This window comes from Ammospiza caudacuta, chromosome 9 (genome assembly GCF_027887145.1).
Source record: "Ammospiza caudacuta isolate bAmmCau1 chromosome 9, bAmmCau1.pri, whole genome shotgun sequence".
Classification (NCBI taxonomy): domain Eukaryota; kingdom Metazoa; phylum Chordata; class Aves; order Passeriformes; family Passerellidae; genus Ammospiza; species Ammospiza caudacuta.
The window spans coordinates 9,310,847-9,336,140 of record NC_080601.1 but is presented as its reverse complement, the minus strand read 5'-3'; the positions used below and the strand labels follow the sequence as shown (position 1 = coordinate 9,336,140).

General features: G+C 41.0%; 1 protein-coding gene across 2 annotated transcripts in view; it reads right to left on the bottom strand.

Moving 5' to 3' along the window:
* The window catches only part of JMJD1C (jumonji domain containing 1C), a 107,202-nt gene that overhangs the window by 32,442 nt on the left and 49,466 nt on the right, over positions 1-25,294 (bottom strand). For both annotated transcript variants that reach the window (XM_058810133.1, XM_058810134.1), the window contains exons 2-5: positions 23,346-23,459; positions 6,325-6,430; positions 1,491-1,615; positions 82-225 (exon numbers count right to left, since the gene is read on the bottom strand). In XM_058810133.1, coding sequence (XP_058666116.1) covers positions 82-225; positions 1,491-1,615; positions 6,325-6,331 — 276 coding nt within the window. In that variant the 5' untranslated portion in view covers positions 6,332-6,430; positions 23,346-23,459. The remainder of the gene's footprint in view (positions 1-81; positions 226-1,490; positions 1,616-6,324; positions 6,431-23,345; positions 23,460-25,294) is intronic.

Below are 25,294 nucleotides of genomic sequence, written 5' to 3'. Positions count from 1 at the left end.
TGTTAATTAGTGTCTTTAAACATGTATTTTTAACATTTGCAATATATGAAAATATTTAGGTAAGAAGATAAATGTATCTACGTGAACTGTGTTGCTGTTCTGGTTGGAACGAGACCGTCGGCGTGAAGTGATTCCAATATTTTCACCTTTCAACAAAGAGTGAACAACATCATCTAGAAAGGTCATCTGAACCATAGAAGGATCAACATTCTGAGGTTCTAACACCTGGTTTATGCAAAAAAAAAAAAAAAAAGAAAAAAGAGAAGAGAGAAAATAACAATCCACAGATGTTCAGACAATGCCTAATCTGTATTTTCTGTACCAGTGTTCACCAGTCTATTTTGTGTGCTAAAGACTAATCAGAGAAAAGCCTGCTTAATCCTGACAAGCAGAACTGACATATGACACAACAAATGCTGGGAACAGTGTCAAACCAAGCAAATGTGTCTTTACGTGCCATTGTAAAAATAATTTTTTTAAAAAAGCTAAAAGTATCCCACCACCCATTCCTTCCCCTTCACTAACCTGCAAATTTGAGATTTAACAAGCTATTCATAGAATAACTCCTAAGCAGTAATTACAATATACAAATATTTTATAAAATTTATATACTATAAATTATACAGCAGAAGCACATTACAGTACTGCTTTCAACAGAAGCAAAACTGCTACCAGAACCAAAATGACTGGAAAGAACAACTCTAGAACTGTTGAATATTATTAGTGAGGTATACTTCATAAAGTAGGAAATGCTAACAATATTTTCAAAGGACATAGCACAAAGTGAAAAAAGGACCATTTGTGGAATACTAATTTGAGCAAATTAGGGGAAAGAACATATCTGAGTAATAGACTAGTCTTAAATTTTTACTGTCACACATGGTTTTGTCAGTCATTTCAAGGCAGATGGGTCATTCACTCTATTACTGTTGAGTCATCACCCTACTCTCCTGAAATAGAATTCATTACTGCCATTAAAAATACCAGTATTAACTTCTTTTGCAACATCAAATTCCATAATAAAACTAAAACCTACCATGGCAAATATAAATTGGGGCTGCAGTAAATGCTTAATTCAATAAATTGCAGAAAGTGACTATTTCAATGGCTTGGAAAAGGTAACCATTACTGCAGTGCTGAAAGATTTCATTCTTGGGAAAAGAAATTCTCAACAGAGCAGACAGGGAAGACCAGTTCTTCAAACTGGATTGCTTTACTTCAAAGACTTCAATAGTCAAAGAGCAGCAGCAGAACAAAGTGTAGGACTGGTATTAATCATATCACTGCACAAATACTCAGCTGCAGGAGGATTTAACTGACAGCCCAATGCAGTTGTGCTGTAGTTTCAGTGCAGTGATACCCTCAGTCTGCTGGAATTGAACCAGCTTGGAGTGATTCTGAATGCTCCCAACAAACATTAGAACCTCCCAAGACACAGGTGACTTGCAGCTTTTCTTGTATCATCCATCAATGGTCATGGTCATGCTCACCTGGTCATTCATAACCACCATAGTGCGGGTGAAGAGATCATGGTGAGTGATGATGCCAGTGAACCACTGGGTGGCAGAATCCTGTCTGTACACTCTCACCCTATAACCATTTAAGGAGTACGGACCTTTGGAAGGGGAAGAAATAAAAAAGCCATTGAGGAACGCAGAAAAAAAAAAGAAAAGACAAAAAAAGGCATACACGAATTTTCCTACTTTATTTTTAAGCTTCACAGCAAATATATAGTGCACATGGCATGGACAGCTAACCAGAGATTCAGGAAGACATTTTGAAATGCAAATGATCCATGTAAGTATGCTTTAAGGTTAACTCTGCTAACATTTTCAACATACAATTTTCTTATCTAACTAAATCTTTCTGCAACCATGATGACACATGATGGGAAAATTCCTGCCTACAAACAGCAACCACAGAAAAGTAATCTGAAAGGCTAGAAAGTGGCAGCAGCAGGTTATACAGAAGCCATCTAACAGGCTAGTCACATGCCCAGCTGCTTTGCTGGCTAAAAGATTTACATCTTGGTGGTTAGGCTCTGCATCTGCCAAATCTTTCCCATAAGTGACCACAGAGTTTCTCTCTATTACAGCAAGCAGAAAGGCAGTGGAATGATCCCGTGACTGCTATGGCCACACAGAACATTCAAGCACACACACACACTATGAACACTTCAGCTCCTGTTTTCAGACATACCAAATCCAAAGAAACCTCACACATTTTGCAAAGCTCAGTCTAATTCACCTCCAAAAGCCCACGGGGATGGGGATTTATTGTGATACAGTACCTATTTTACAGTTTGTTTCAAGACCCAGAAATCAAGATTTAAAAGTTTTATTCATATTCAATGTCTTACTTGATCACTGGAACTCTTTAAGTTTCACTGCACTTGGTGTTTATATGGCATTTTGTATAACCAAGCAACACTGCCACCAAGCTCAGTTCCAACTGTGTGGGCTTTGCTACTTCTGCAATCAAACCCCAGGTCAGGCAAACAGGAAGGGAGGAAAAACCAGTCAGTGACAACCTAGAAACAGCCTCACTTAAGTGATTTAAGACTGCTCAGTTGCTGAACCACACAGGCAAGGCCAGAATTTCCCTGTCTTTCCTAAAGCTCAGTTTTTCCAAGCCCTGCCCAGTATATTAAGCAAGCTCAAACATCTGCAGCAAACAGGCCAAGGACCTCAGAGGTGACAGCTTTCTCTAGTAAAAAATACCCAGGATCACACAACTGGGTCTGTTATCCCCTCTGCATGTGACAGTGTGCTACTGCAAGGACTGTTTTTAATGTCAACATCTGACAGATCAAAAGAATAGCAAAAGTGGTAATTATTCAGTAATTTCCAAGTGGTCCCTTGAAATACTTTTTGCATGTGACTATATAATTTGTAAAACCAGCTGGGAAGAGAAACACCACCTCTTCTTACCCCCATCCACATCATTCATGGCACAACTGAAACACTGAGACCTCCTGAATCCCCTGAGCTGATGCCCCTAGAGTTGTGTTTCCAGCAGCACAGACAAGGGCCACAAGTGTGCCAGCACAGGCACTGCCAACCACAGGTACATAGGGGCACAAAAGGAGGAAGAATCTACAGATTTACGTCTCACATTTCTGGTCTTGGACCAGACAGGGTTCCCATGGGGACACATTTCCTGATGGCTTCTCTCCAACCCTTACTCCACATGACCCTGCAGAACGCCTCCAGCTCAGCTCCCACACTTCTGACTGCCTGACCCATCCACATTCTCACATCTTGAACTTGTAAGGGCTGTCCCAAAGCTCTGCCTTATTCAGACAGTCTCAGTAAAATTCTGCCTGTGTCTCTGTGCAAATTTGCCATTCCTACTTTCCTATCCAATCTCCTCCTCTCCTGCACCCTACGGCTAACAGCACAATGATTTTCAGTCTCTTGCATAAGCAGAACCAGCGTCCCCCCAGCTTCTTGTCTCATTTGAGCATTACTGTGACTCCAGGCCACTACTTCTAAGTCCTTTCCCCCAGTCTTCTCAGCTTACAAGCTCCATCTTTCCTTCTCCAACAGCTTCCAGCTTCTCCCATACTCCCTTACATTGACTCAGTGCCCATTTCTTTCTTCTTACTCCTTGTTCTAATCTGTGTCCATCCTTCATTGCAGCTCTTACCCTATCTATTTTTAAAAGAGAGTTTATCTACCTTTAAAAGCAGTGGGTTGAGTTTTTTCCTTACATGCTGATGGGATGACAGGAAGAAGGAGAAAGATTGAACTGCAGTCACACAACACAGACCAGCTCAGCTCCAGCCCAGCCCAGCCCAGCCACAAGCAGCCATTACAGGAAAAGCCTGGCTTTGTCTCCAGTCCCTGGCTGAATCACTCCAGCTACACATTGTTGAAACAGCCTGTGCAGTACTATGAGAAAATATGTTCAGAACTGAAGCACACTCAGTGTTTCAGGAGGATTATTACACATGCAGCCTGAGATTGCAATGATAAAAAAACTAATCGGAAGAAAGAAATCAAATCTTTTAATTGTTCAAAATCAAAGACACTTCACTATGTTCCTTGAACCGGTTTTATTTGTCCCAAAAGCTTTCAACTTGGCCAAGTTTGGGAGGAGCTTCATTTTTTATTAAACAAGGAACAAACTACTTTCCTGCCAAAGCTACAATCTCCACTGCAAAGCATGCTGCTGTGACTGCTGCCCAAAGGAGAAGTTAAAGGGGCCAATTTTTTTCTTTAGTCTCATTCTTGTAAATAATTGGACTGGTTTTGACTAAAATTCTCCCTCTTTAAATTGGCATGCTCCTTTCTAAATATTTGGAACCAGATTTTAACGCTTCTATCCGACCCTCCTCTTTCTTCAAATAAACTGTGTTTTAACTGCAAAAGTCAAAGTAAGAAAATACTAAGTTGTGGTATGAAGGTTTCAGCATCACAGAAAACAAGGAAAAGGCTGGATACTAAAAATATTGTAGACAATGAAGTACGAGAATGTGGTAATAACCTCAACAGATGCATCTAGACAAGGCAGAGGCGAAAATGTAGCTTACATCGCAGGGAACAAGAAAATGGAGGAGGTGAAGCAAACCAGAGAAGAGAGAGGAGGAGAAAAGGAAGAAAACATGACCAGATGACAGCGGGTAGCATTGTCAGAGGGCTGTCTGTAAGCCACTGGAAGGTTGGTGCCAATGCAAGGTCTGCATGAGCAGATTCTGGGCAGGAACAATGTGACAGCAGTCCCTGCTGGCTGACCACCACCCATGGGGCTGAGGCCCCAGTGAGGAGCACGTGTCCCCTCAGGTCACACATCACATCAGGGGAGCAAGTGGATCTAAAGCTTCTCCTCAGATGAGAACAACACTGGCATGAGATTCATCTTATCATCTATATTACATCTTCTCATCTATACTATTGTTCATTTGTGCACTTCTGAGCACAGAAACCTCTGTGTGAGAATCTGTATGTATGAGGGCAAAAATACAGACCCTGGAATGATGGGAGAGTTGTGTGGGTGATGGGCTGGCAGTCTCATCGAGATGACTATTTCAATACTGCTGGAGCTTTGCTCAACTATTGATTCTGTACCAAAGTACATGGAGACTTTTACAATAGCCTTACTGTAGTTCTTCTAATGAAATACAATAAACAAGCTCAATTTCAGTTTCCTTTTCATATAACTCTGATTTGATTGTGCATCACCTCTCAATCCAGTTTTGTCTGCAAATTTCATCAACAGACTATTAACTTGTATTGCATCTGATGATATCAAAAGTAAAATCTAAAATGACTAACACCAACATGCCAACTTACTATCTAAACAATTCCACGTGTTCATTTTTTCAGCATCCTTTTTCTGTGGCCCATAAGAACCATGTCTAGTCAAATGAGAAACTCCACAGAAGGAAAAACACAAGTTTTTTTACTCTTAAGTTCAGTATTATACTTACCATATTCTTTTTGTCTTCTGATCTTGGTTTTATCAAAGAGACTAGACAGCAAGGAAACCTCAGAGCCATCCTTTAAATATCTCATTATTTACAGCTTCCCTCCTAATCTTCATTTACAAAATGACTGCTTAAGCATTTTTGTTCTCAAACTTCTTTCCTGGGGATTTTAGCCCAGACACAGAGGGTGGTTTCTGCCTCCTAGTAACAGGAACTCCTCTGCAGAGCTTCCTGAAACTTAATAAATATGTAGCAAATGCATCCAGTATTTTTACTATCAGCAAGATGGCACCAATATAATTTCTTCAAATTCATGCTAGTTTTCTTGTAACTTGTATCTACAATGTACATATTATTGTACACAGCTTTTTCTGCAGCCTCCCAGCATTAGAACTGAGTTACAAATTGTAACTGATTTGAAAGCAACTTTTCACTCGGGGGGAGAGCGTGGGGTGGGGATCTGAAAGTATTCTTCATCTGTGACAGAACTGTGAAGAACTACAAGCACAGACAGGTATCTGAGAAGTTATCACACGTAACAGTAACACTAACAGAGCACAGAACAGTTTTAAACATGCCAAAATGTGTGTGGAGGCCATTCATACACACTTATTTTCACAACAAACTTCATAAAATATCTACATTCAGACTAATGATATTCAGCTTTTGCTGTAATCACTAAAACATCAAACAAGTTAAGAACAGTCTGAAGCAAACACCAACAGCTTCTTACAATCTTGTTGCCTTGTATTAACAAATACTTCCAAAAAATAACTTCCAAGTTAAAAAATATATTCTCCATTATATCACAAATGCTATGGGATGAATCCCACACAAGCAATGGCCTTAAACTAGCTAACACAGAATATAAATAACACAATTTCCCACATAATTACCTTGCATAAAAATCTCCTGAACCTTTTGTTCCTTTACCCAGGCTTTTACCTCCTCATGTAACTGCGGGTTATCCCTGAGAACTGGGTTTAGACTGTCTACGTCGTCCTAAAGTAGAGATTAAAAAAAGAACCATATGTTATGTTTACTTGTAACATTTTTGTTTATTTTCCTAGATGTATTTTAAAATACAGTATTAAGTTGTTAGATGCTAATTTTACTGATTGCCTACAAATCCCTGTGCTATTTTTAGAGAAAACTTAAAAGCATAACATAGTGCTAGAAGTTATTTCATGGGAACACAGTATGTCAGATCCCACATGTGGCGAGACTTGTAAGCTATTAATAGGATCACACTTTCATACTGTCTTACTACAAGCTAAAAATGCCCTCTTAAAGACTTAGGTGCTCACAGGTATGCACAAATTGTTTAAATAATTATTAAATTTTGTTTTTAAAAAAATCTGGTTTCCATATCTGTAAAATGTAAGAATATGGACACGTTGAGCATAAACACAGATATCAAACCTACAAATGTAACACATAAGCAATATTTTAGGAGAAACAAGCATTCTGAGATAAACACCATTGCTGATTTTCAAATATGTTGGCCTTTGTTAATTAGGTAGTTTCAAATAAGACATGTTTTATGTTTATTACAATCAGTTCTCCTGGAAAAGATTATTTTCCAGTATTTGGTAGGATATCATCTGGGAAATGAAGATATATTCAGTGGCTCCTTCTAACAGAAAAAAAAATTGGGCACAGAATCTGGTTCATACCCTTGCAAGGATGGCTTAAGAATCACCATTCATCTCTGGACTCCTAGAACACCTATTTCTCTATTTCAGAGCAAACTTGCTATTTCTGTCTTTGAGGCTGTGGCAGAGAAAAAAAGCCTGGTGGCTCCTCAGGCTGAAGATGGCCTTGAAAACCCATGAGCAGCAGCAACATTCATTTATAGCAAGAGAACTTCAGACAGCTAAAATAATGAGTGCACTTCTCCACATACAAAATGTAGAATGTTTTATCAGTACTGCAGCTGAGAAAAAGCAATTTTATTCCTTGATCTCCAGCAAGTTCCTCGATGTTTCACAATTTATTATGAAGAGCTCCAGCCACAGAACACAAAGATACAAGTAACACCCAGTGAACGGTGCATTGCTGCCAGGCCCTCCAGTGACACAAGCAATTTCCCTCTATTCATCTGGATGAGATTATTCCTGCTAACCCACTGATCACAGGATATCTATTTCCAATTCAAAATTCACTTCCTGACACTTGGAGATTTGCTGTGCTCCACTATGGAGAATGCATCAATGCTTTGGTTATCAGAGAAAATTACTGCTCTCTATCCTTATGCTTCTACAAAGGACATAGCCTTGGATTGAAGAAATGGTCAAGATGAGCATTTTAATACATGTCAATTGGAACAAAGTGAAAGGGAAGGAAGATCAACAGGACCTCTGCCACAAGGTTCAAAATACCAACCAGATAAGTATGCTGTTAGCATTACCAGAGGCACAAGAGGGTCATAACTAAAATTTATTCAAGGATGGCCTCTCCCAAAGCAGTTTAAAAAAGAACATTGGCTATTTCTGCCTACATGTGCAAGTCCATTTGAGCAATGATCCTACATACAGAAAAAACATCACCACTGGGAAAAGGGAATTATTTGCCAGGGGAACACAGCAGATCCTGGAACTGGAGCTGTGTGATCATCAATCATGTCCTCCTTCCCATGCACTGTCTTTGACAGCAGCTGCAAGAGACTCCTGCACCAAAAATTTCCCCACTCAGATCCACATGCACTGGATCTAAGCAACAGACTGAGGACAGCAATACTGAGTTTGGCTGACCTACAAATGCAGCTGATGTGCAGCTCTTTGACATTGTGAGTAATCACTTCAGTTGCGTCTACGAAAATCTGTATCCTCATTTGGAGATGATACACATTGATTAAGTACCATGAAATCAAACCTGTTACTCTTAACATTATACTATTTTCATGAGTTCTTGACAGAAAGTTTTTGAGTCTCTATGTCATCTTAAGCCACTTTTGATTTGTTTCCCGAAGGCAACACACACTGGTGCTTTTTTTCCTTAAGATTTCACATCCTTCCTAAGCATCTAGGCCTTCTTTGAACTTAACACTGAAGATACTGTCCATCCTACATATAGTACATTTGAACCTCCACCTCCTGTTCAGATGCATGACATCAGCATGCTTGGCTGAGAGTGCTCCCTGAGAACAGATAGAAAAGGAGCCAGCAAAGTCCATTTTGTATTTATCTCCTCACCCTTGGAGAAAGACGAGCTCAAAGATAAGCTACAAAAGGCACAAGTTAGGTCAGAGACCCATTACACAAACTGCATGCAGGTGTGACTGGGATTATGTGGATGATATCAGAGCCTAGAGTTTCTAAATATACACACAATACACATTTAACACATCAATCACAGGGTAGGGGGGCAATACTAACAGAGCAAGTTTCTGTAACTTCAAGAATTCTGTTATTTTGTGTACATGTACCTATGAAAAATGTGTGTGCCATGACTTACCTTTTTCCATCTGTAGTCTTAAACCTGAATATCTAAAACCCAGGAAATTAATGCATTAATTAACACTGCATAATGTGTTAAAACTATGAAGCAGTGGCCTTAACCACACAGTCTCAGCACCCATCACAAACTCTGGCAAAAGGAGGGAGAGGACAACAACAGGCAAGGCTGATGACTTGCAGTCTCTTCCCCAGTTTAACACTGAAGACAAGCAGGTGACACTGCAGTTCCCAGTTCTTTTCCTTACCCTGTGTTTATATTGTTCAAGGAAAAATTACTGTCTACAGATTTGAACCTTGGCAATTGTAACCCTCAGTTTTGCTCTTCTTAGCTAATGCAGCACGATTGACAGACTAACCTCCAGAAGATTTAAATGCCCTGCAGGATTTTCCTCCAGACTTTTCCTCATTTGAAAGTAGTTTTACAAACAGAAGTTATGGTACCCTCTCCTAAACTAGTTTTTCCACAAGTCCTGGAATATCTCCTCCAGAAGGATGTTAATACTGGATTGAAATCCTTATGCAAATCAGGATGCAAATCAAATAAAGGGGACTGTTATATTCTCCTTCAAGTCTACTGGAGGAAGCCCTTGATGTACTTCAAGTGGCAGTGCCTCTGGTTCCACAAATGACTAGATGCAACTCTGGAAGGAGACAAAAGACCTATAGGCTAGAAAAATACGGTTGAGATAACCCCTCCTGCCCTTCTGGAAAAGTCACATGAGGCAATGTGACTATCAGAAGCTTGCCAGTCTGTGACTAGCTTTTCACATCTTTACTGATATTCTTCTTTCTTTCTAGATCAAAAGAAGAATTCACTTCCAGTGGACTGGACTTTATGCTTAATTATCCAAAGAACTGGGTCAGCTGGCACATCTCTCTAGGTGATCATTCTCACCTGCTGGGGATGTGTTCGACTCAGGGCAAGTCCTGAGAACAACAGAGAATGAAATTTTCCCCCAAGTATCAAAAAAGGTGCTGTGTTTTTCTGACTTGATCTGTTCTTTCTCCTTGTGCAAAAGGATACAAGCAGGTTGAAACCATAGGCCATATCATCAGGTTAAGATATCACACTGGTCTAACCAGGAAGAAATTTTTGTGCAGAGAAGCATTTTCAAAGAGTTTATTCAGACATAATAAAATAACTAAAAATAATTTATCATTCAGAGTCACAGGTGAAGCAGTGCTTAGATCACTTGCCATGCATCAAAATTCCTTTGAGATCAAACAGGAATTTCAAGATAGTTACCACATAAAAACAAGTCAAAATCCCAATGAGAATTCTTCTTCTTGCTCTTCATGCACAAAAAAATATTGTCCAAGACACTAAGAGCTATCTCCAGATGTGTTAGCCCATTGCCTAAAGACCACACAAAGTGCTCTGAAAGGCTCAAATGACCAGAGGCTCCTTTTGCGTTTTGGGCAGCCAGGTATGACTGTGCTAGGAAGGCCTAGATATTTCCACAGCTACCTCCTCCACAAGACCTCAACTTCTGAGGAAATTGTTGCTTCAGCGTTTCAAAATACTCATCAAAGTCATTATTCAGAAGCTTGGGAGGTAGAATGAGTTCATGGAGAGATGAAACCCTGGAGCAAAGAGGAACAAAGAAGTGGATTCCAGTAGCTGCCCCTACCCCCAGTCACAGAGCCTACATGCTGCTTATGGGACAGTGCACACACTCAGTCAGCTGTCAGCTCTCCACTGTCAGTGAAGAAGAGAAGGAGAACTGACAATACACATTCCAGGTAAGCCAGTCCTAGAAAAACAGTGGCTTTTGGCATTAAAAAGGCTTAAATCAGAGCCCTGAGGACTACATCTCAACACACATCACACATCAGGAACCTGCAAACCTTTATTTGGGAAACCTCCTTCCTTGGTCATGGTGTCTCTGCATTTGGCTTCATGCATCAAGGACATGCTATCAGTAGGAACTCATTTCAGCTAGTGTTTTCCAGAGAAAGACTAAGTAGATTTTGCAGTCCTCGCAAAGGTCAACGCCACATTAGTCCTCACCATCTGTGGCTTAATTAACTATAGCTTCCTCTGGCTGCTTAGAGGTTTTCTGATAATTTAGGACACGAATTAGATGAAAACTAGTACATAACCAACTTGACAGTCCTGTTTACAATGCTTACACAGTGTGCACTGCACATTGAAATAAGCATTTTGTCAGGAGTTTAATGGTAGAGGGACCACATTTAAATTCAAACAGTGCAAAACAAAACCTCAAAGTGTCCTGAACCTTCAGTTTTGTTCTTGTTTCATAAGTGAATACTAGCTTCTATAAAATCAGACCCCAACCCTTTTTTTTCCTTTTGCAGCAAGTCATTTGTACAACTGCACTGAACTTCAGCTGCATAGAAATTAGGTATCAGAACTGCAGAGTGAAAACAAGCCAACACTTCCCTACTGATTGCCACAAGTCTTTAGAGAGCAGTACAGTAGCAGCAAAAAGCACTTCTCAAAATCTAAACTGCTGAGAATTTATACTAGTCTCCTAATGCCAATTTTTGATTATTTTCTTCCATTAAAAAGATCAAGTATTGTACCTGCACCCAGCCTCAAACACATTCATGCCAATTTTTACCCCTCATTTGAAAGCAGGACTGTACAATTCTCTCATTTTCATTTCTTGATAACCAGCAAAAAAATCCTTTTCTTTCATCTTTCACTGATTATGTCACCTGACATACTGATTAAATCACTGATCTGTAATTTCTTTCACTGACAGTGATTTTTAACAAACCTTCAATCTTAACATTGTCCTACTTGACATCAGAGTGAGAAAATACACACAAAATGCAGACAGGCAGAATACCAACTATCATAACAAGAACATCACCTATGAACTGGTAGAATCCCTCTGCCCTGCTACCAGACTTTTTTCAGTGGCAGAAGATAGGAATCTAAGTAAAACACAAAAAAACTGGCAGCGACTGCCACCCCTGAGGGTATTACCAGGCAGGCACTGCGGCTGCCACACAGACCACACCACAACTGAGGAGGGAAATGACCAAATTTAGATGAGTCTAAATACAGATCTCCTGCAGCTTCCTCCTAGACACACAGCATGCATAAACCACTGGTTAGCAGCATATTCCTGATTTCCCTGTGACAAGTGAAAAGCTACCCCAGCTGCCAGGGCAGTGCAGCTGCTGGCCGGGAGGTCAGCCAGGCACAGCAGTGGGGACGGCTCTGGGAACCCATCGAGCCCAGCAGGGCAACCTCTCTCCTGCTCCACGCTCCTCATCCAGGGCAACGCCACCCACAGACACCAAGGCTGGAAAGCTAGAAAGGCTAGAAAGTTTTTTGGGGAGATTGGAACTTCCCAGTTTACCTTAAACGGCTTTGTCTGAGCTGAGAGAAGAGGCTTAGGCTTAGCAGGCGACGCGAGCGCTTTCTATGTAAACCCAACCCACACTTGACCTATTTTCTGCTGTTCTGAGCGCACAGTCACAATTTACCTCATTCAAACCCAGCAGCTGCTGGGCTACATCTGAACCAGTTAAGTCAAGCTTGAAGGCACAGCCCTGACCCCTAAAGCAGAAACAAAGTCGAGCCCAGGTCAGCCCTGCTCCACACGGCCGCAGGGGAGGGCAGGGCTGGGCAGTGACGCTCGCCCTGCACGGACACACAACTGGGATAACTGATCCCCACCCAGCAAGGGGCTCTGAATGCTCTGTTCCAAGGACAAATGTTTATAGATAGTTCAGACCACAAACATTTAAAGATTAAGGGTTATTTTCAGTGTGTAACAGCAATGACTATGTTTCTGTAAGTAGGAAGTTAAAATTACAAGGGGGAAAAAAGATGAGAATACAAATTTAGTGATTTTCCAACTGTCAGTAAAGTTAACATTTCTCAGGAAAAGCTATCAACGATTTTTCTGCTGCTCCCCACTCTTCCCTATGCATAATACTCCTCCCCACACACTCCTACTCCCTTCCTCATTTTACCTCAGGAGCTGAAACTGATTTTAAAATTTTAATTATCAGGTTTGAGAACCAAGGGATCAGGGCCACATACACTTCTCCAAGTCCTGATTTCAGGCTTGAAGATGCATCATCACACTGCTTTGTTCAGTTCTGGAAGCATAAGTGGTATACTAACATTAGGAACATAAATATACAGGGGGGGGGGAATCTGACTTGTAGTCTAATTTCTCCATTATTTGAACTTACAGAAATCAACAGATGTATTTGCCTTCTTATAAAACTATCAATACCTCAGGTGAAATGGGTATCGTCTAAAACTTGCATTTTACAAGTCAATTTATTATTCTTTTATCTGTAGATGACAATCAGGTGTGGGAAGGCAGAGGGGAAATCAGAATGTGAACATGGACAGGATGAACATCCAGCAGGAAAGTAAACAACAACCAATGGATAAGCAAAACCAAACCTGGGCTAGACAAGTATTGTCAAAAACCGGCCTAAAAACTGCTCTAGTGGCATCTACAGTAGTCTTGCACTTGAAAATAGAGATAAAAAATAGATGACCCTTATGTCCACAAAGCATGCTACTCTCTCTGAGCAGCTAGGACAATCTGGGTTAGAAAAGCAAACTCTTCCCCCAAAGTCAGGTATCTTTTAGCATCTAAGACTTCCCAAAAAAAGTGGCTCCTATGCACAAAACAGAGGGGCTTTCAGCTTCCACCTAGAACACTGTGGTGACCGTTTGTACTACTTACATGCTCCACATACAGACAAATAAAGGTCAAATGTACACTACTCCATGTCCACCTTCCCTCTCATTTTGCTGACACAGCCACACATTTGCTTTTCTTTCATTTTCCACTGAATCATATTTCCTTCCGCTTCCTCAGGGCAGGCTCCACATTTTTATCACCACCATCTCAGCAATATGCAACTTGTACTGATTTGGCATTTTGTTTTTTTAATTGTAAGAGAAACAGGGAGGGAGTACTGGTCCTAAGCCACTCAGTCATGTGGCAATACTGGAACAGCCTTTGAGTCACTAAGCAACTCAGTGCCACTATGGGAAAAGAAACCTCAAAGTGCAGACATTTCCCTGAAGCAAGCAATTAGCAGAGTGAAGTTGATGCTAACAAGGAGACCTGCTAAGTAAGTAGATTGAAGAAATCTCTTTTGTACATTGATATTAAAATTTAAACTGAGAACCAGACACCCTGTGAATTGTGAGCAGCTTTCAGAAGGTATTCAACAAGACCCAAATCACATCAGCTGAAGGACAAGCTGTATGGATGTCAGCATCTTTAAGCCAAAAAGAAAACCACATTCTGTGGATCACCAGTTGTCTGGACTAGTGGGCAATCAGAAATCAAGCCAAGCCAAGAGGTCTGCTCAGACACTGACCACTTTACAAGAGACACATGTTCCTTGCATAAGGGACAGCAGAGGTTATCTGTGGCAGCTAGAAGGCTGTGTACCACCACCACAGAAAATGACTGACCACACAGGTCATCTCAGCTCACAGCAGTCACCTCCATCAAACCTTTTAGCAGCTGCATTACTCAGCAATACCATATTCCTTGACAAGACTGCTGAGAGCTTACTGAAGTGAAGAGCAAAGGCCTCTCAATCCAGTTCTACAGAAGAAAACTGCAGGAAACCGTCCAATACGTGCCAGTGTGATGACAGATCCTAGAATCAACACCACCTCCTAGAGATATCCATCAGTGTATCACTCTTGTGAATGACTCCCTGCTCTGGAATTTGAACTACCACCAGCTTAGATTACCAACAGTAATCACACAGCTACCCTAGTCTTTCCTGCAGATATCCTCAATCCTATTTACCAAACAGGAACTCTGCCAACATACAACTTTACAACTTTCCAGGTCCTTTCCTCTATAACTCATGAGGATTATGGGCAGAAGACAAATCCCTACAAACAATAAAAATATTTTAAGGCAGAAAAAATACATCAAATACCATCCAAATGTTCTTGAAACCCAGCGTGTTTTAGTCCACTGAATTACATTAATGTTTTATTTTCAAGTCACTTTCAGAGATTTATTTGATAATGTGTTTCTTAGAATACAAATACATACATGTTGGCCCACATGCTGGTATTATGAAAGTAGATCAAAATAAAACTCATTTTTCTCACATTTTAAAAGTACCACTGTATTTGCAGAGAACTTTTCAAAGTTAATTTCTAACAGGATTGAAAGCAGTCCTAGCTTTTTTTTTTTCTACTGTAGAGAGCTCATAATGACCTGCTGGAGCCTTTTTAGGAATTTTCCCTATAAATAATAGATCTGACCAGCTGGGACATATATCATAGCTGGATTAACACTACAGCTCTCTGCAGCCCTGGAGAAAGCAATGGAAATGCCTTTTATAGAACTGATGAATAACAGTCTTGCAGAGAGGAAAGATTAAACTGCTAATCACAAACCAGGGATGTTTCAGTTATTGCTGCAATAAATTCCCTGGGGTAAACTTAGGTAAGTCATTCAGAGTTTAAAATTGATACAATGATCTTCTATTTCACCATATTTTTTCATAGACAAATCTCCTAGCATGTAGAACCAAAAAATTCCTATTGAAGACATAATTCAGAATTGAACTAAATTGCTTGGGGAAGAAAAAAAAAGAAGAAAAAAGCTCAAGCCTGTCAAGCACCATAATTCAGCCACCAAGTCTTATGCATTCTGAAATCTGCTTTAATCTGATTTTATCTCCCATATACCAAAATGGTGTGACATGGTGATAAGACAATGAAAGGGAAGAAAACATTCAAATGGGGTAAAACCCCTGCCTCTATGCTTGAAATATAATTTCTAAACTGCATGCTTAAAATTCACAACTAAAATCACAAAAAACGTAATGATGTGACATGCACAGAAATTATTATGATTCAAACTCATTTGCTCAGCAAAACCATTAAAATACCACTCTCAATAATACTGGCAGATACACTCAAGTAGAGGAGGTTACAGGGGAAGAAAGGGAATAGTTAACTTTAATTCCATTCAAAAGACAGGAAATGTTTGCTAGATTAAAGGGGGAGGTTCAGTATTTACAAACAATAGTAGTGAAAAGACTTTAGAACTGTAATTACTAGTATACTGTTAAAAATAAATAATGCTTTGTGCATCAAGTCCTCCACAAGCCCTTGGTAGAGTTATTCCAACATCTAAGAAAATAGCAAGATTCATACTTGGTTTTATTTCTAAAACTTCAAGTTGGTATAAAATTACTTGAGCTTCTCCCCAGATGTCTGGCCTGGAAAAAGAATTAGGAACACAGACCTGGAAATGCTATAGCTCTCAACCTCTCCTAACTCTCCTAGCTTGCTGAAGGCTGTGGAGCAGCTCCCCTGAAGCAGTAACCCCAGACTACAAATTATTACTTCTATTAGTGTAATTTCAAAAATACATTCTGTAAGAAAAAGATCTAGAGCTGCAGCCAGAACAAAGGGACATTGTATCCAAGGGAGGAACGAAAGCAAACAAACCCATGGGCACTTCACCAAACAAGCTGTTGTGTTATCATTTCAAGATAAGGCTTAATTTGGGTAAGAACACATTTTCATGAAACTCAAGTTTGCCCCTACCTGAAATGCAGGAATGCCTACTCTCTTCCTGCTCTGGGTACCAACTCCCATGCAACACTGCAGAATTTACTTGCATTCACAATTCTGGGATCCCTAAAGCACCGAGGATTCCCAATCCCAACAAAGAGCAGCTTGGGAAACCAAGAACACAGGGTCAAAGCTACAACTGGTTATAATGTGAAACAGACTTCTCTAGGAGCTGACTGAGTCTGGATTACAGAAGCAGGGCTGGTCAGGACCACCACATAAGAGAATTACTTTAAACTTTCATTTTTAATAGATGAAACAGAAATTTTAAGGACCAAAAATAAGGCTTCCTTCACTTACTACTGAGAGATATTTTCCATGGATTTTTACTGGTGAAAAAGTAAACACTTGTGATCAAACACAGGAAATTTTTACCCAGAAACACTGGATGGATTTTTAAACTCAGTAATCCCAAGCATGGCCTTTCGGAAGTACCAAAATACTTTAGTAAAAGGATTTAATATTCACTTTCAAAGACGAAGCAGGTTTTGTTCTCTCTCTTCCATTCTGAAATCAAGTCTTTTAATTACTTACTTAAATACTACCTCCTAGAGTAGGATTAATGAAATCAAATCATTGAACTGGTTTTTCAGAAATTGTACGAAGAATATAACAAAGGAAGGAAAACTGTTTTCCTATGGATCTGAGTGTCATCTGCATTGCAGTAACCTCAGTTTATCCCAAGGACCTCTCAACTCTTTCCCCATTGCTCTTTGTGTACCTTCCCACAGCTCCAGCAGCTCCACCTGAACTGGTGCAGCCACACTATTTGTGTCACCTTCCTGTGACTGATGGCCTCCCCTGCACACTGCTCACTTCCCTAAGGCTTATCAGATCTTAACAACTCCACTCCTGAGCCAAACCTTGCTGAGAGACAAAAAAAGTGACTGAAGCTCTTACTTCTTACCAGATCAAGGTAAAACAGAAAGGTGCCATTTTATTCCACCTCTTTTGAGAAGACAGAGGAGGTTCTCAAACAAGAAGCTCTTGTTCAAAGAGAAGCACAAATACAGGCTTGGGGCAGATGATGTACTTGTCCCTCTGACTCTGCAAAAGGAGGGTGCCAACCCCTCCTCCCTCATTGCTCTCCTTTTGTGAGCTGGGATGAAACTCTCCTGTCCTGCACGTGTTGCTGGGAGTGAGGAGAGCTGTGAGTCATCTGACCCACTTCTAGCTGGACCAGCTTTGGGCTTCCCCACATGTTGGAGCCCAGCACTTCAACTCCAAGTGTCAGTAACGAGCTGTTTAGACCATCCTCTTTACAAGGCTGCCAGGGAAGCCAGCTGGACTCCTTATGGGTGGTCCAGAGACATGGGAAAGAATTGAGACAGTTCTTCAGCACAACACTGAGAGGAGTTCAAGATGCACAGAGCTGTGTGTGCCTGGGTTCTCTGTGCAGGAACCAAAAGCAGGAGGGGACCACAGAGGTTCTCTGGCCGGCACCCGGAGCTCCCAAGCTGCTTCTGGCAACCTCAAAGGGTGGGACCAACCCCAAAAAGCTCCTGCCTGCCCATCAGTGGAGGTGAAAGTTTATGGGAAAAGCAATTTTCAGCTGCAGTAGTTATTTTTAAGCCTGAAGCCTAAAGTAAGAAGTTTGAAAGATGAGTGCACATATAATTATGGGGTGCTTAAAATACAGACAGAAAAATACTATTTTATCCCTGTTTCAAGATGTTTAAAGAATTTTTTTATGTGCACATGGCATTACTATACAAGCCCAGCTTACTTGCTCCTACAAGCAAACAAGTCACAGAACCCAAAGGCATCCAGGCCTGAAATATCCAATGTCTGCCCATTATGAACAGAACAGCAGAGCAGTGGTGTTGCCCATGGCCCTTCACTCAAGTCTTTCTCAATGGCACGACTTGAATTTGTAATAGATCAAGATAAGTGTGTATTAGCTCCTGTATCTGATGTACCTGCTTCATGATTAGTGAGAAAGTTTATTATTTCAACAATCTCCAAGGCGTGTTAGACATTTGACCTGCCAGCATTCAGATGTGCCACACACATTTAGAAAAAGAGCAAAGTACAGGTGCCTATCACTGTTCATGCAACACCTCCCACGGGGGATTTCTCATTGCCCTATCTTTACATCTGCAACCTTCAGCACTGAGGTAGACAGGCAGACTGTACCATTTTGAAACACTAAAGCAACCAGGCTTGTCTTCCAGAAAAAAAAAAAAAAGTTCTGAAGGAGAGTGTGAGGCCTGAAGAGAGATTTCACTATAAATATTCATTCTTAGCAAGATTTTTTTTTTCTTTAAACCAAATAAACAAGAGGACTTTTGAAAGACTGTGCACCCTTCCACTTTCCTCCCTGAGTGGTAAAATACCCTTTGCAGGACATTTAATGATTGTGAAGGAACTTCATTTGAATTCTATCCTGCCTCCACTGTGCACATTTGCTCCAGTGCTGTGTGCTCAGAAATCCTTTGGAAATACATTATCACACACAGTATGTACATATTTGGAAGTATATAATCAATCATGCACCCTTGCTCTGCCTGACCCAGACACAGCTGAAATGCACTCACTGCTTAAGGCAAAGCAGAGTCTTTCCAGATCTTTCCACAAGCCTATATTTTACTATGAAAAAACCACAATATAAAACACTTTTTGTTATTCTTCATTTGCTTGTCCAAAGTATAATGCAGTTGACTCCAGCTGCTTCAGCCAGCAACAGCAGAATCACACACTTCAGCCCCACAGTGTCCGTGACGGGCACTGCCAAACACCAGCCAGACAAAAACACCACTCTGATGAGGTCACACATAACATATGCTGGACTTTAATGCTTCACATCCCCATCTATAGTCCTTCAAGTAAACGACAGTGCTTAAACAAATTAAGGCATGATTAGCTTTGCTGCTGCTTAACTTAATATGTGTACCACAAAACAGACGCACACAGACGGCACAGAACAGTACAAATAACTTATTACAAAAAACCTCCTCAAAGTATCTGATTGAGGTCACACTTGTATGTGTACACTTAACTGGAATTTTTCCTTAAAACAGGTTTTTGGAAGAAATGTTCATTTTCATACTATACCAGGAGCCATTATTAAACTCACTACACTAGTGAATTTTTGAACACAGAACATGCATGATATTATAAATGCAAAGTGGAATTCACTTTAAGGACCTAATCAACATGTCCATTTCAAGACTAAACTTCCTACAGATACTAATTAAATATAAAAAATATCAAAATACCGTAAACTTTATGCCTATTTCCTACAAAGCACAGAATTTTCATTCCATTACTAAGCAAGTACCACAGCAAACCTTCACATCTGCTTTATCCTCAAGATCCCCTTGTCACCACCATAAAAAGAGCTACATGACTAAATGGTCTGACCATCCCATATTAATGAATGAGTCACTCAGTCACACACAAGTTTCACATAGAGAATAATACAGTTTACATCCTCCATGAAGCAACAGAGATAAAAGCCACAGGAAACAAGTTGTAGGTTGGTGTTTAAGGCACCACACATACAGAATCCAAGCAACTTCTCAAGAGAAGGGCAGGATAAGCAGCACACAAAAGGCAAAAGAACCACACACATATTTAGCAGTAAAGAACAAATTCACTGGCAAGTGTTACAGTTGGTATAGCAAACCTTGTGAAGACATGGAAGTGGGCTCACATAATGCAGCAGCATACCCTGATTTTAATAATGATATTCATCTAGCCCTCAGCAAGGTCACTGAATCTCCTAACAATTGAAACATGTTTATTTATGCAAAGAGCAGACATGGCATGGGAATGCATGGGTCACGATTCCCCAGAAGTCCTGCCAAAGTCTCTTTAATCTTGTTCTGGAAGAACCACTTCTGGTAACGACAGTAATTTAGTTCTTTGCCTACTCAAACTTTGTTTTTCCTGCCAAGTCTCAAAGGATGCCAAGTGTGCTGTTTTCTCTGCTTTGAGCAGTTGTCACCTTTACACTGGACAGCAGCACCTTATTCATGAAGCATTTTGGCCCAAGAGTTATGTGAAACACCACTGTTTCTTGGTCAGAACTGATGTGAGCAGAATTCATACCAAATACTCGTCTGCTGCCCATTACCAGCATTATGAGTCTGTGTAATGATGGGAAAAATTAGTCAGTAGTTAAGAATTGTATCTGAAGTGAAATAGAGTCTTCCCATACAAATTCAAACTTTGTTTGTTTTGGCAGGAAGATACTGGAATTTTAGGCACTAACAGCAAAATGCAATAAAAAAGTGTTTAGGTCAACATGGTCTCTAAGGACTTCATACTGAAAATGTGCAGCCATGAGAGCTTGAACAAAAAACTAAACACGTTTCAGAAGACTCAAAGTTAACTCATCCCTGCAAAGAATGATGCCCCAGCTCTGTCTTCTGCTCACAAGCAGATCAATGCTATTCCAGACTAAACAAGGGAGCAAAACCACAATTTTTTTTGAAAAGGAGATACTAACATGAAGTTTACCAAAGACTTATCTAGGATCTGGTATTATGGCAAAGAAAAGGGAGGTCTTTCACAAAAAACATACAAGCACAAACTACCTTACATTAAGTGACTAATGGCTAGGAATGTGATTTCTACCATTAACAGAAAACAGCATGCAAAAGGAATAGAAACAATCCTCCCATTTCGGCTATCTTTGAGCAGAAAAAAGTCTCAGTAATAAAGCTAATATTTCTGTCTAACACACTGTTAGTACATACAGTTTCTATTCTCTTGAAGACATTATCATTCAGTAAAGCTCTTATCTGTACAATTAACTTGTGAAATTCGGCACTGAGATATTGCCAGCCCAGCAAAGAGAAATTCCTACGAAAAACACTTCTCAAGCTTTTTATAACAATTTGAATAAAGACATCTTTGCACTATTCATCAGTGAGCACAATGCTATTTTATACTACTGCACTCAATATCCAAGCAATACCCAGTTAAAATGCAAATTCTGGGTGCCTTAGTACGAAGAGGAATCTCTGTCAGGAAACTTCTTGTAATATTAAAATAAACAATTTAAGTATCTTGTCACCAAACTACTCATGATGGATACAGATCAACAGTCCTCATCTCAGGTTTCAATAGGTAACTAATTGCTCCATGAGAGGAGCAAACAGCCTGATCTAACACAGAATTGCCCTCTATGTATCAAAAATAGAGGCCAACAGTTAAGGAGAACAAGCTTATCTCTGGAAATTTTTGACAAGCTACTGCTTTATAGCAATTTTTGGTGAATACGTCTTGGAGAAGTCAAGTTGTCAACACTCAAATTTTGTATTACTGATCAAGACAGTATTACATATTTTTAAAAATTACACCTTCAACCTGAATGCACCTTCCCAAATGAAGGTGCTTCCAAGTCTAATGCTTTATCAGTTCATATTCTTTAGAGGGCCTAAAATGCATAGAACATCTCTATGTCACTGCCTGGCAATGGCATTGTTTAACAAGAGGCAGTCCTCCTATGCTCAGTTTGCTTTGTTCAGATCAGAAATGATCCACTGCCAAAAGGAGATTGATTACTGTTACTGGAACGAGCATCACCAGACACATGATCCTGACAGATTTCAGGCAGAGGACAGGCTGCAGCAGCAGTATTTGCTTTGTAAAACGAATCGGGAAGGTTGCGGCTGGCCTGGGAGGGTGAACTGACACTCCCCGGCTCAGCTGATTGAAGAGGTCCCTGCTGCCAAAGGAGGATATCCCACTCCGTGTTGCGTCATCCTGACCCCCTCCGTGCAGGAAGCCGCAGCACTGCCGGCACCCCGGCTAATCCAGCTCAGCCCATCAACATCCCAGGCTTCTCCCCCGCGCCGTGCCCCCCTCCCTGCTCCAAAATCCAGGCTGTGCTGCTTTAGAGGACTGAAGGCAGGGGCTGAGAGTGGGAGCTGCTGTCTGCGGCACAGCCAAACTGTTCCAGCAGCTCGAGTCATAACATGTAACCTCACCCTGGTGAGAAATGCTCAACTCGTTTGGCTTCTCTACCACAGACACACAAAAGCACCAGCCCTTCCATGAACTGAACCTCCCTCTCCCTTTCCCTAGGATTCTCTCTCAGCCACTCTCTTTTTCTAGCTCTGTATTTGGCACTGGGGAAAAAAAACATCTTGGTGAAGCAGGAGGGAAGAAGGGGTGTCAGGACAAAATTACATAGCATTTATTCAGGGCCATCTGTTATTCCAAGCCTCTAAGTACTATTTCTGTATCACCACAGTGTACCATCCAAGCCATAGAGAAGAGTTTATGGCTATTGTAATTGCAATCAGTTCAGCACAAATTGCAGTATCAAGTATTTTTCTATTTGTCATAGAAGAGATTTTTAGATCTTCTTCTGAAGCAGCAAGGGGGGGAATCACTAATTATCTTGTTCTTTAAATACACACACATTATTCTATTAATGTGTTTCTAATTAATGGAGAGGCATTAAAATCAAGGATACTGGAAATTTTTGCAGGCAATAGTAAGAAGAGTGTTTCTTTTTTAAGATATTAACATTTTCTGCTATTCGTTTCCCAAGAGAACCAAAAATCAGGAAGGGGAATATAACCGTAATCATGCAAAGACCTGAAAATGAAAACTTCAGAAGGAAGGATACTATCTTCTATCTGCTCTACAATTAATGGTACTGGTTAACCTTTAAAGGGGTCAGGTATTTTATCTGAAGGTGCTACAGTAGTATTCGTGGCACAGTACACACCTTGACATGATCAGATTAACTAGAATAATAGAGTACCGAATATAACCTTTCACAGAACAAGGAACAATCTCTGCTAATAACCAATAGGAAATTGTTCCTGTAACACAGAACTTGAACATAAAATGCACTTAAACAATAGTAAAATCATGGCTTTGAAATAAATTAAATGGATAGTATTCATACACTAGTCAAATTTCTTACCTGATAGGGCTGAAAGGCACTATCTTCAGTTATGAAATCCAGCTGTTTGTCCACAAGGAATTCTACTGCAGTAATTGAATTGTATACACTTTTTCCAACCAATGGCTTGAATGTCTGTCAAGGAAAAAAGAGAAAATTAAGCAATTGAAAAAGCCCCTCAGCATATCAAACCCCCAAAACTGTATAAATACTGATGTATTTTTCCATTAAAATAACAGTTACTAATTATACAAAAAAGGAGGATTTTGTGTTCTGTCGGTTTTTTCCTTTGTGCCGTTGGTGGAAAACCAGCCAGAAAAGAGAACTACACCATCCATTCTTCCTTTCCTTCACTATGCTTGAGCAAGATTGTTTACCACAGAAGCTCAAAGTAGAGGAGCACCATTCCATCCTAAGCACAGAGCTCAGCCCGCAGCTCCTCTCTCCCTGCCTGCAGGACCAGCTAGCACAGCAGCGATTATACTAAGGACAGCTCAAGTGGAAGCAGACTGCAGAGAAATCCCTCCCCCCTCTTCCTGTTCTGAAATCGTTCACCTTGCCTCAAGTCAAGCATCTCATTTCCCTGCCCATCTCTGAACTGCTCTGACTCTGCTCCTGCCGCCCCCGCAGCCGCTCCTCCCTGCAGCAGCAGCAGCCGGCTGCTCCCTGCTCCGGCACTCCGCCCCCGAGCCCGGAGCGCCGGGCCCGGGCAGCTCGCACAGGGCCGGGAGCCTCCCTCACCCACCCCCGGGCTGGGCAAGCAACAAGGTGCTGCCCACCCTCGCTGCTGGAGGAAGCAAGGAACCTCCCAGCCCTGCTGCAAAAGCCAGGCACAGAGAAAAGGCAGCAGGCTCCTCGGCACCCTGGCACAGCCTCTGCCCAAAGCCCCTGCCCTCATGCAGGCACAGCAGGATGCAGCAGGGAGGGCGCCATGGCTCCAGGAGCTCCCCTGAGAGGGGACAAGCAGGCAAAGCCTTCCCTGCTGGCTGGGTTTCCTGGAACAGAAGCACAAGGAGAGCCCAGCCGAGCGGGGATGTACCTACTGGGGATGAGTCAGGTGAAAAGGAAATCCCAGCGGATGGAGGGGAGAGAAATGCTGCTCTGAGGACAGACAGGAACAGCAAGAGGAAGACATCTGTGAACAAAAGAAATGACTGGCAGAAAGAACATGCAGGATGCTAGGGAAAAAGCATGAAGGGACAGAAAAAAATAAGAGGAAAGTTATTTTACAGGACACAAAAATAATAATGAGGGAAAACAGGAAAAGAAAAAAGCCCTTTGAGACCAATTCTAAATTTAAAAGGCAGGAGAAAAAGACAAAGAGGAGAAACAAGGGCAGGTCAAACCACATGGAGCACTGTGCAAATGTTACCACCATCTATAAAATGCTGCTATAGCAGCTCGCATGCAACATCCTGCAGCAACAGACCCCAAGTACTTACAAGGGAAGGCAGGATCACCACGACCTATTTACAGATGGGGAAACTGAGGCACGAAGCAATCCCATAACTTGACAAAAGCCACTAAGCAGGGCAGCAGCAGAGCCAGTGACCTGCCCTCAGCCAGTCTGCAGGCAGCTCCTAAGAGAGCACTCAAGGTTTTATCAGGCTTCATTACCTACTTTCAAAGGTGTTGCCTCGAGATTAGGCTAAATATAACCCAAGTGTCTCTGGAGCTTCAGCTCTGGCACTTACTAAACAAATGAGAGAATTCTTCATGGGAGATACATTATACTTTCTAATAAACCTATCAAACTTCACAAATGCTCCGACTGAATGCACAGCATTCTTGTTTCCATTTTATTTAAGGTTTCACTTCAGCTGCTACTCTTTCTCAGACAAGGAAGGAAAAAAGCCAAACCTCTCCACCAATAGGTAACTAGATGAAAGGGCTGGAGGAGCAAGAGCATATGATAATATTCCAACTACTGAGTCCAAATAGTAAATAATTATTTAACCTCTAATAGCTAA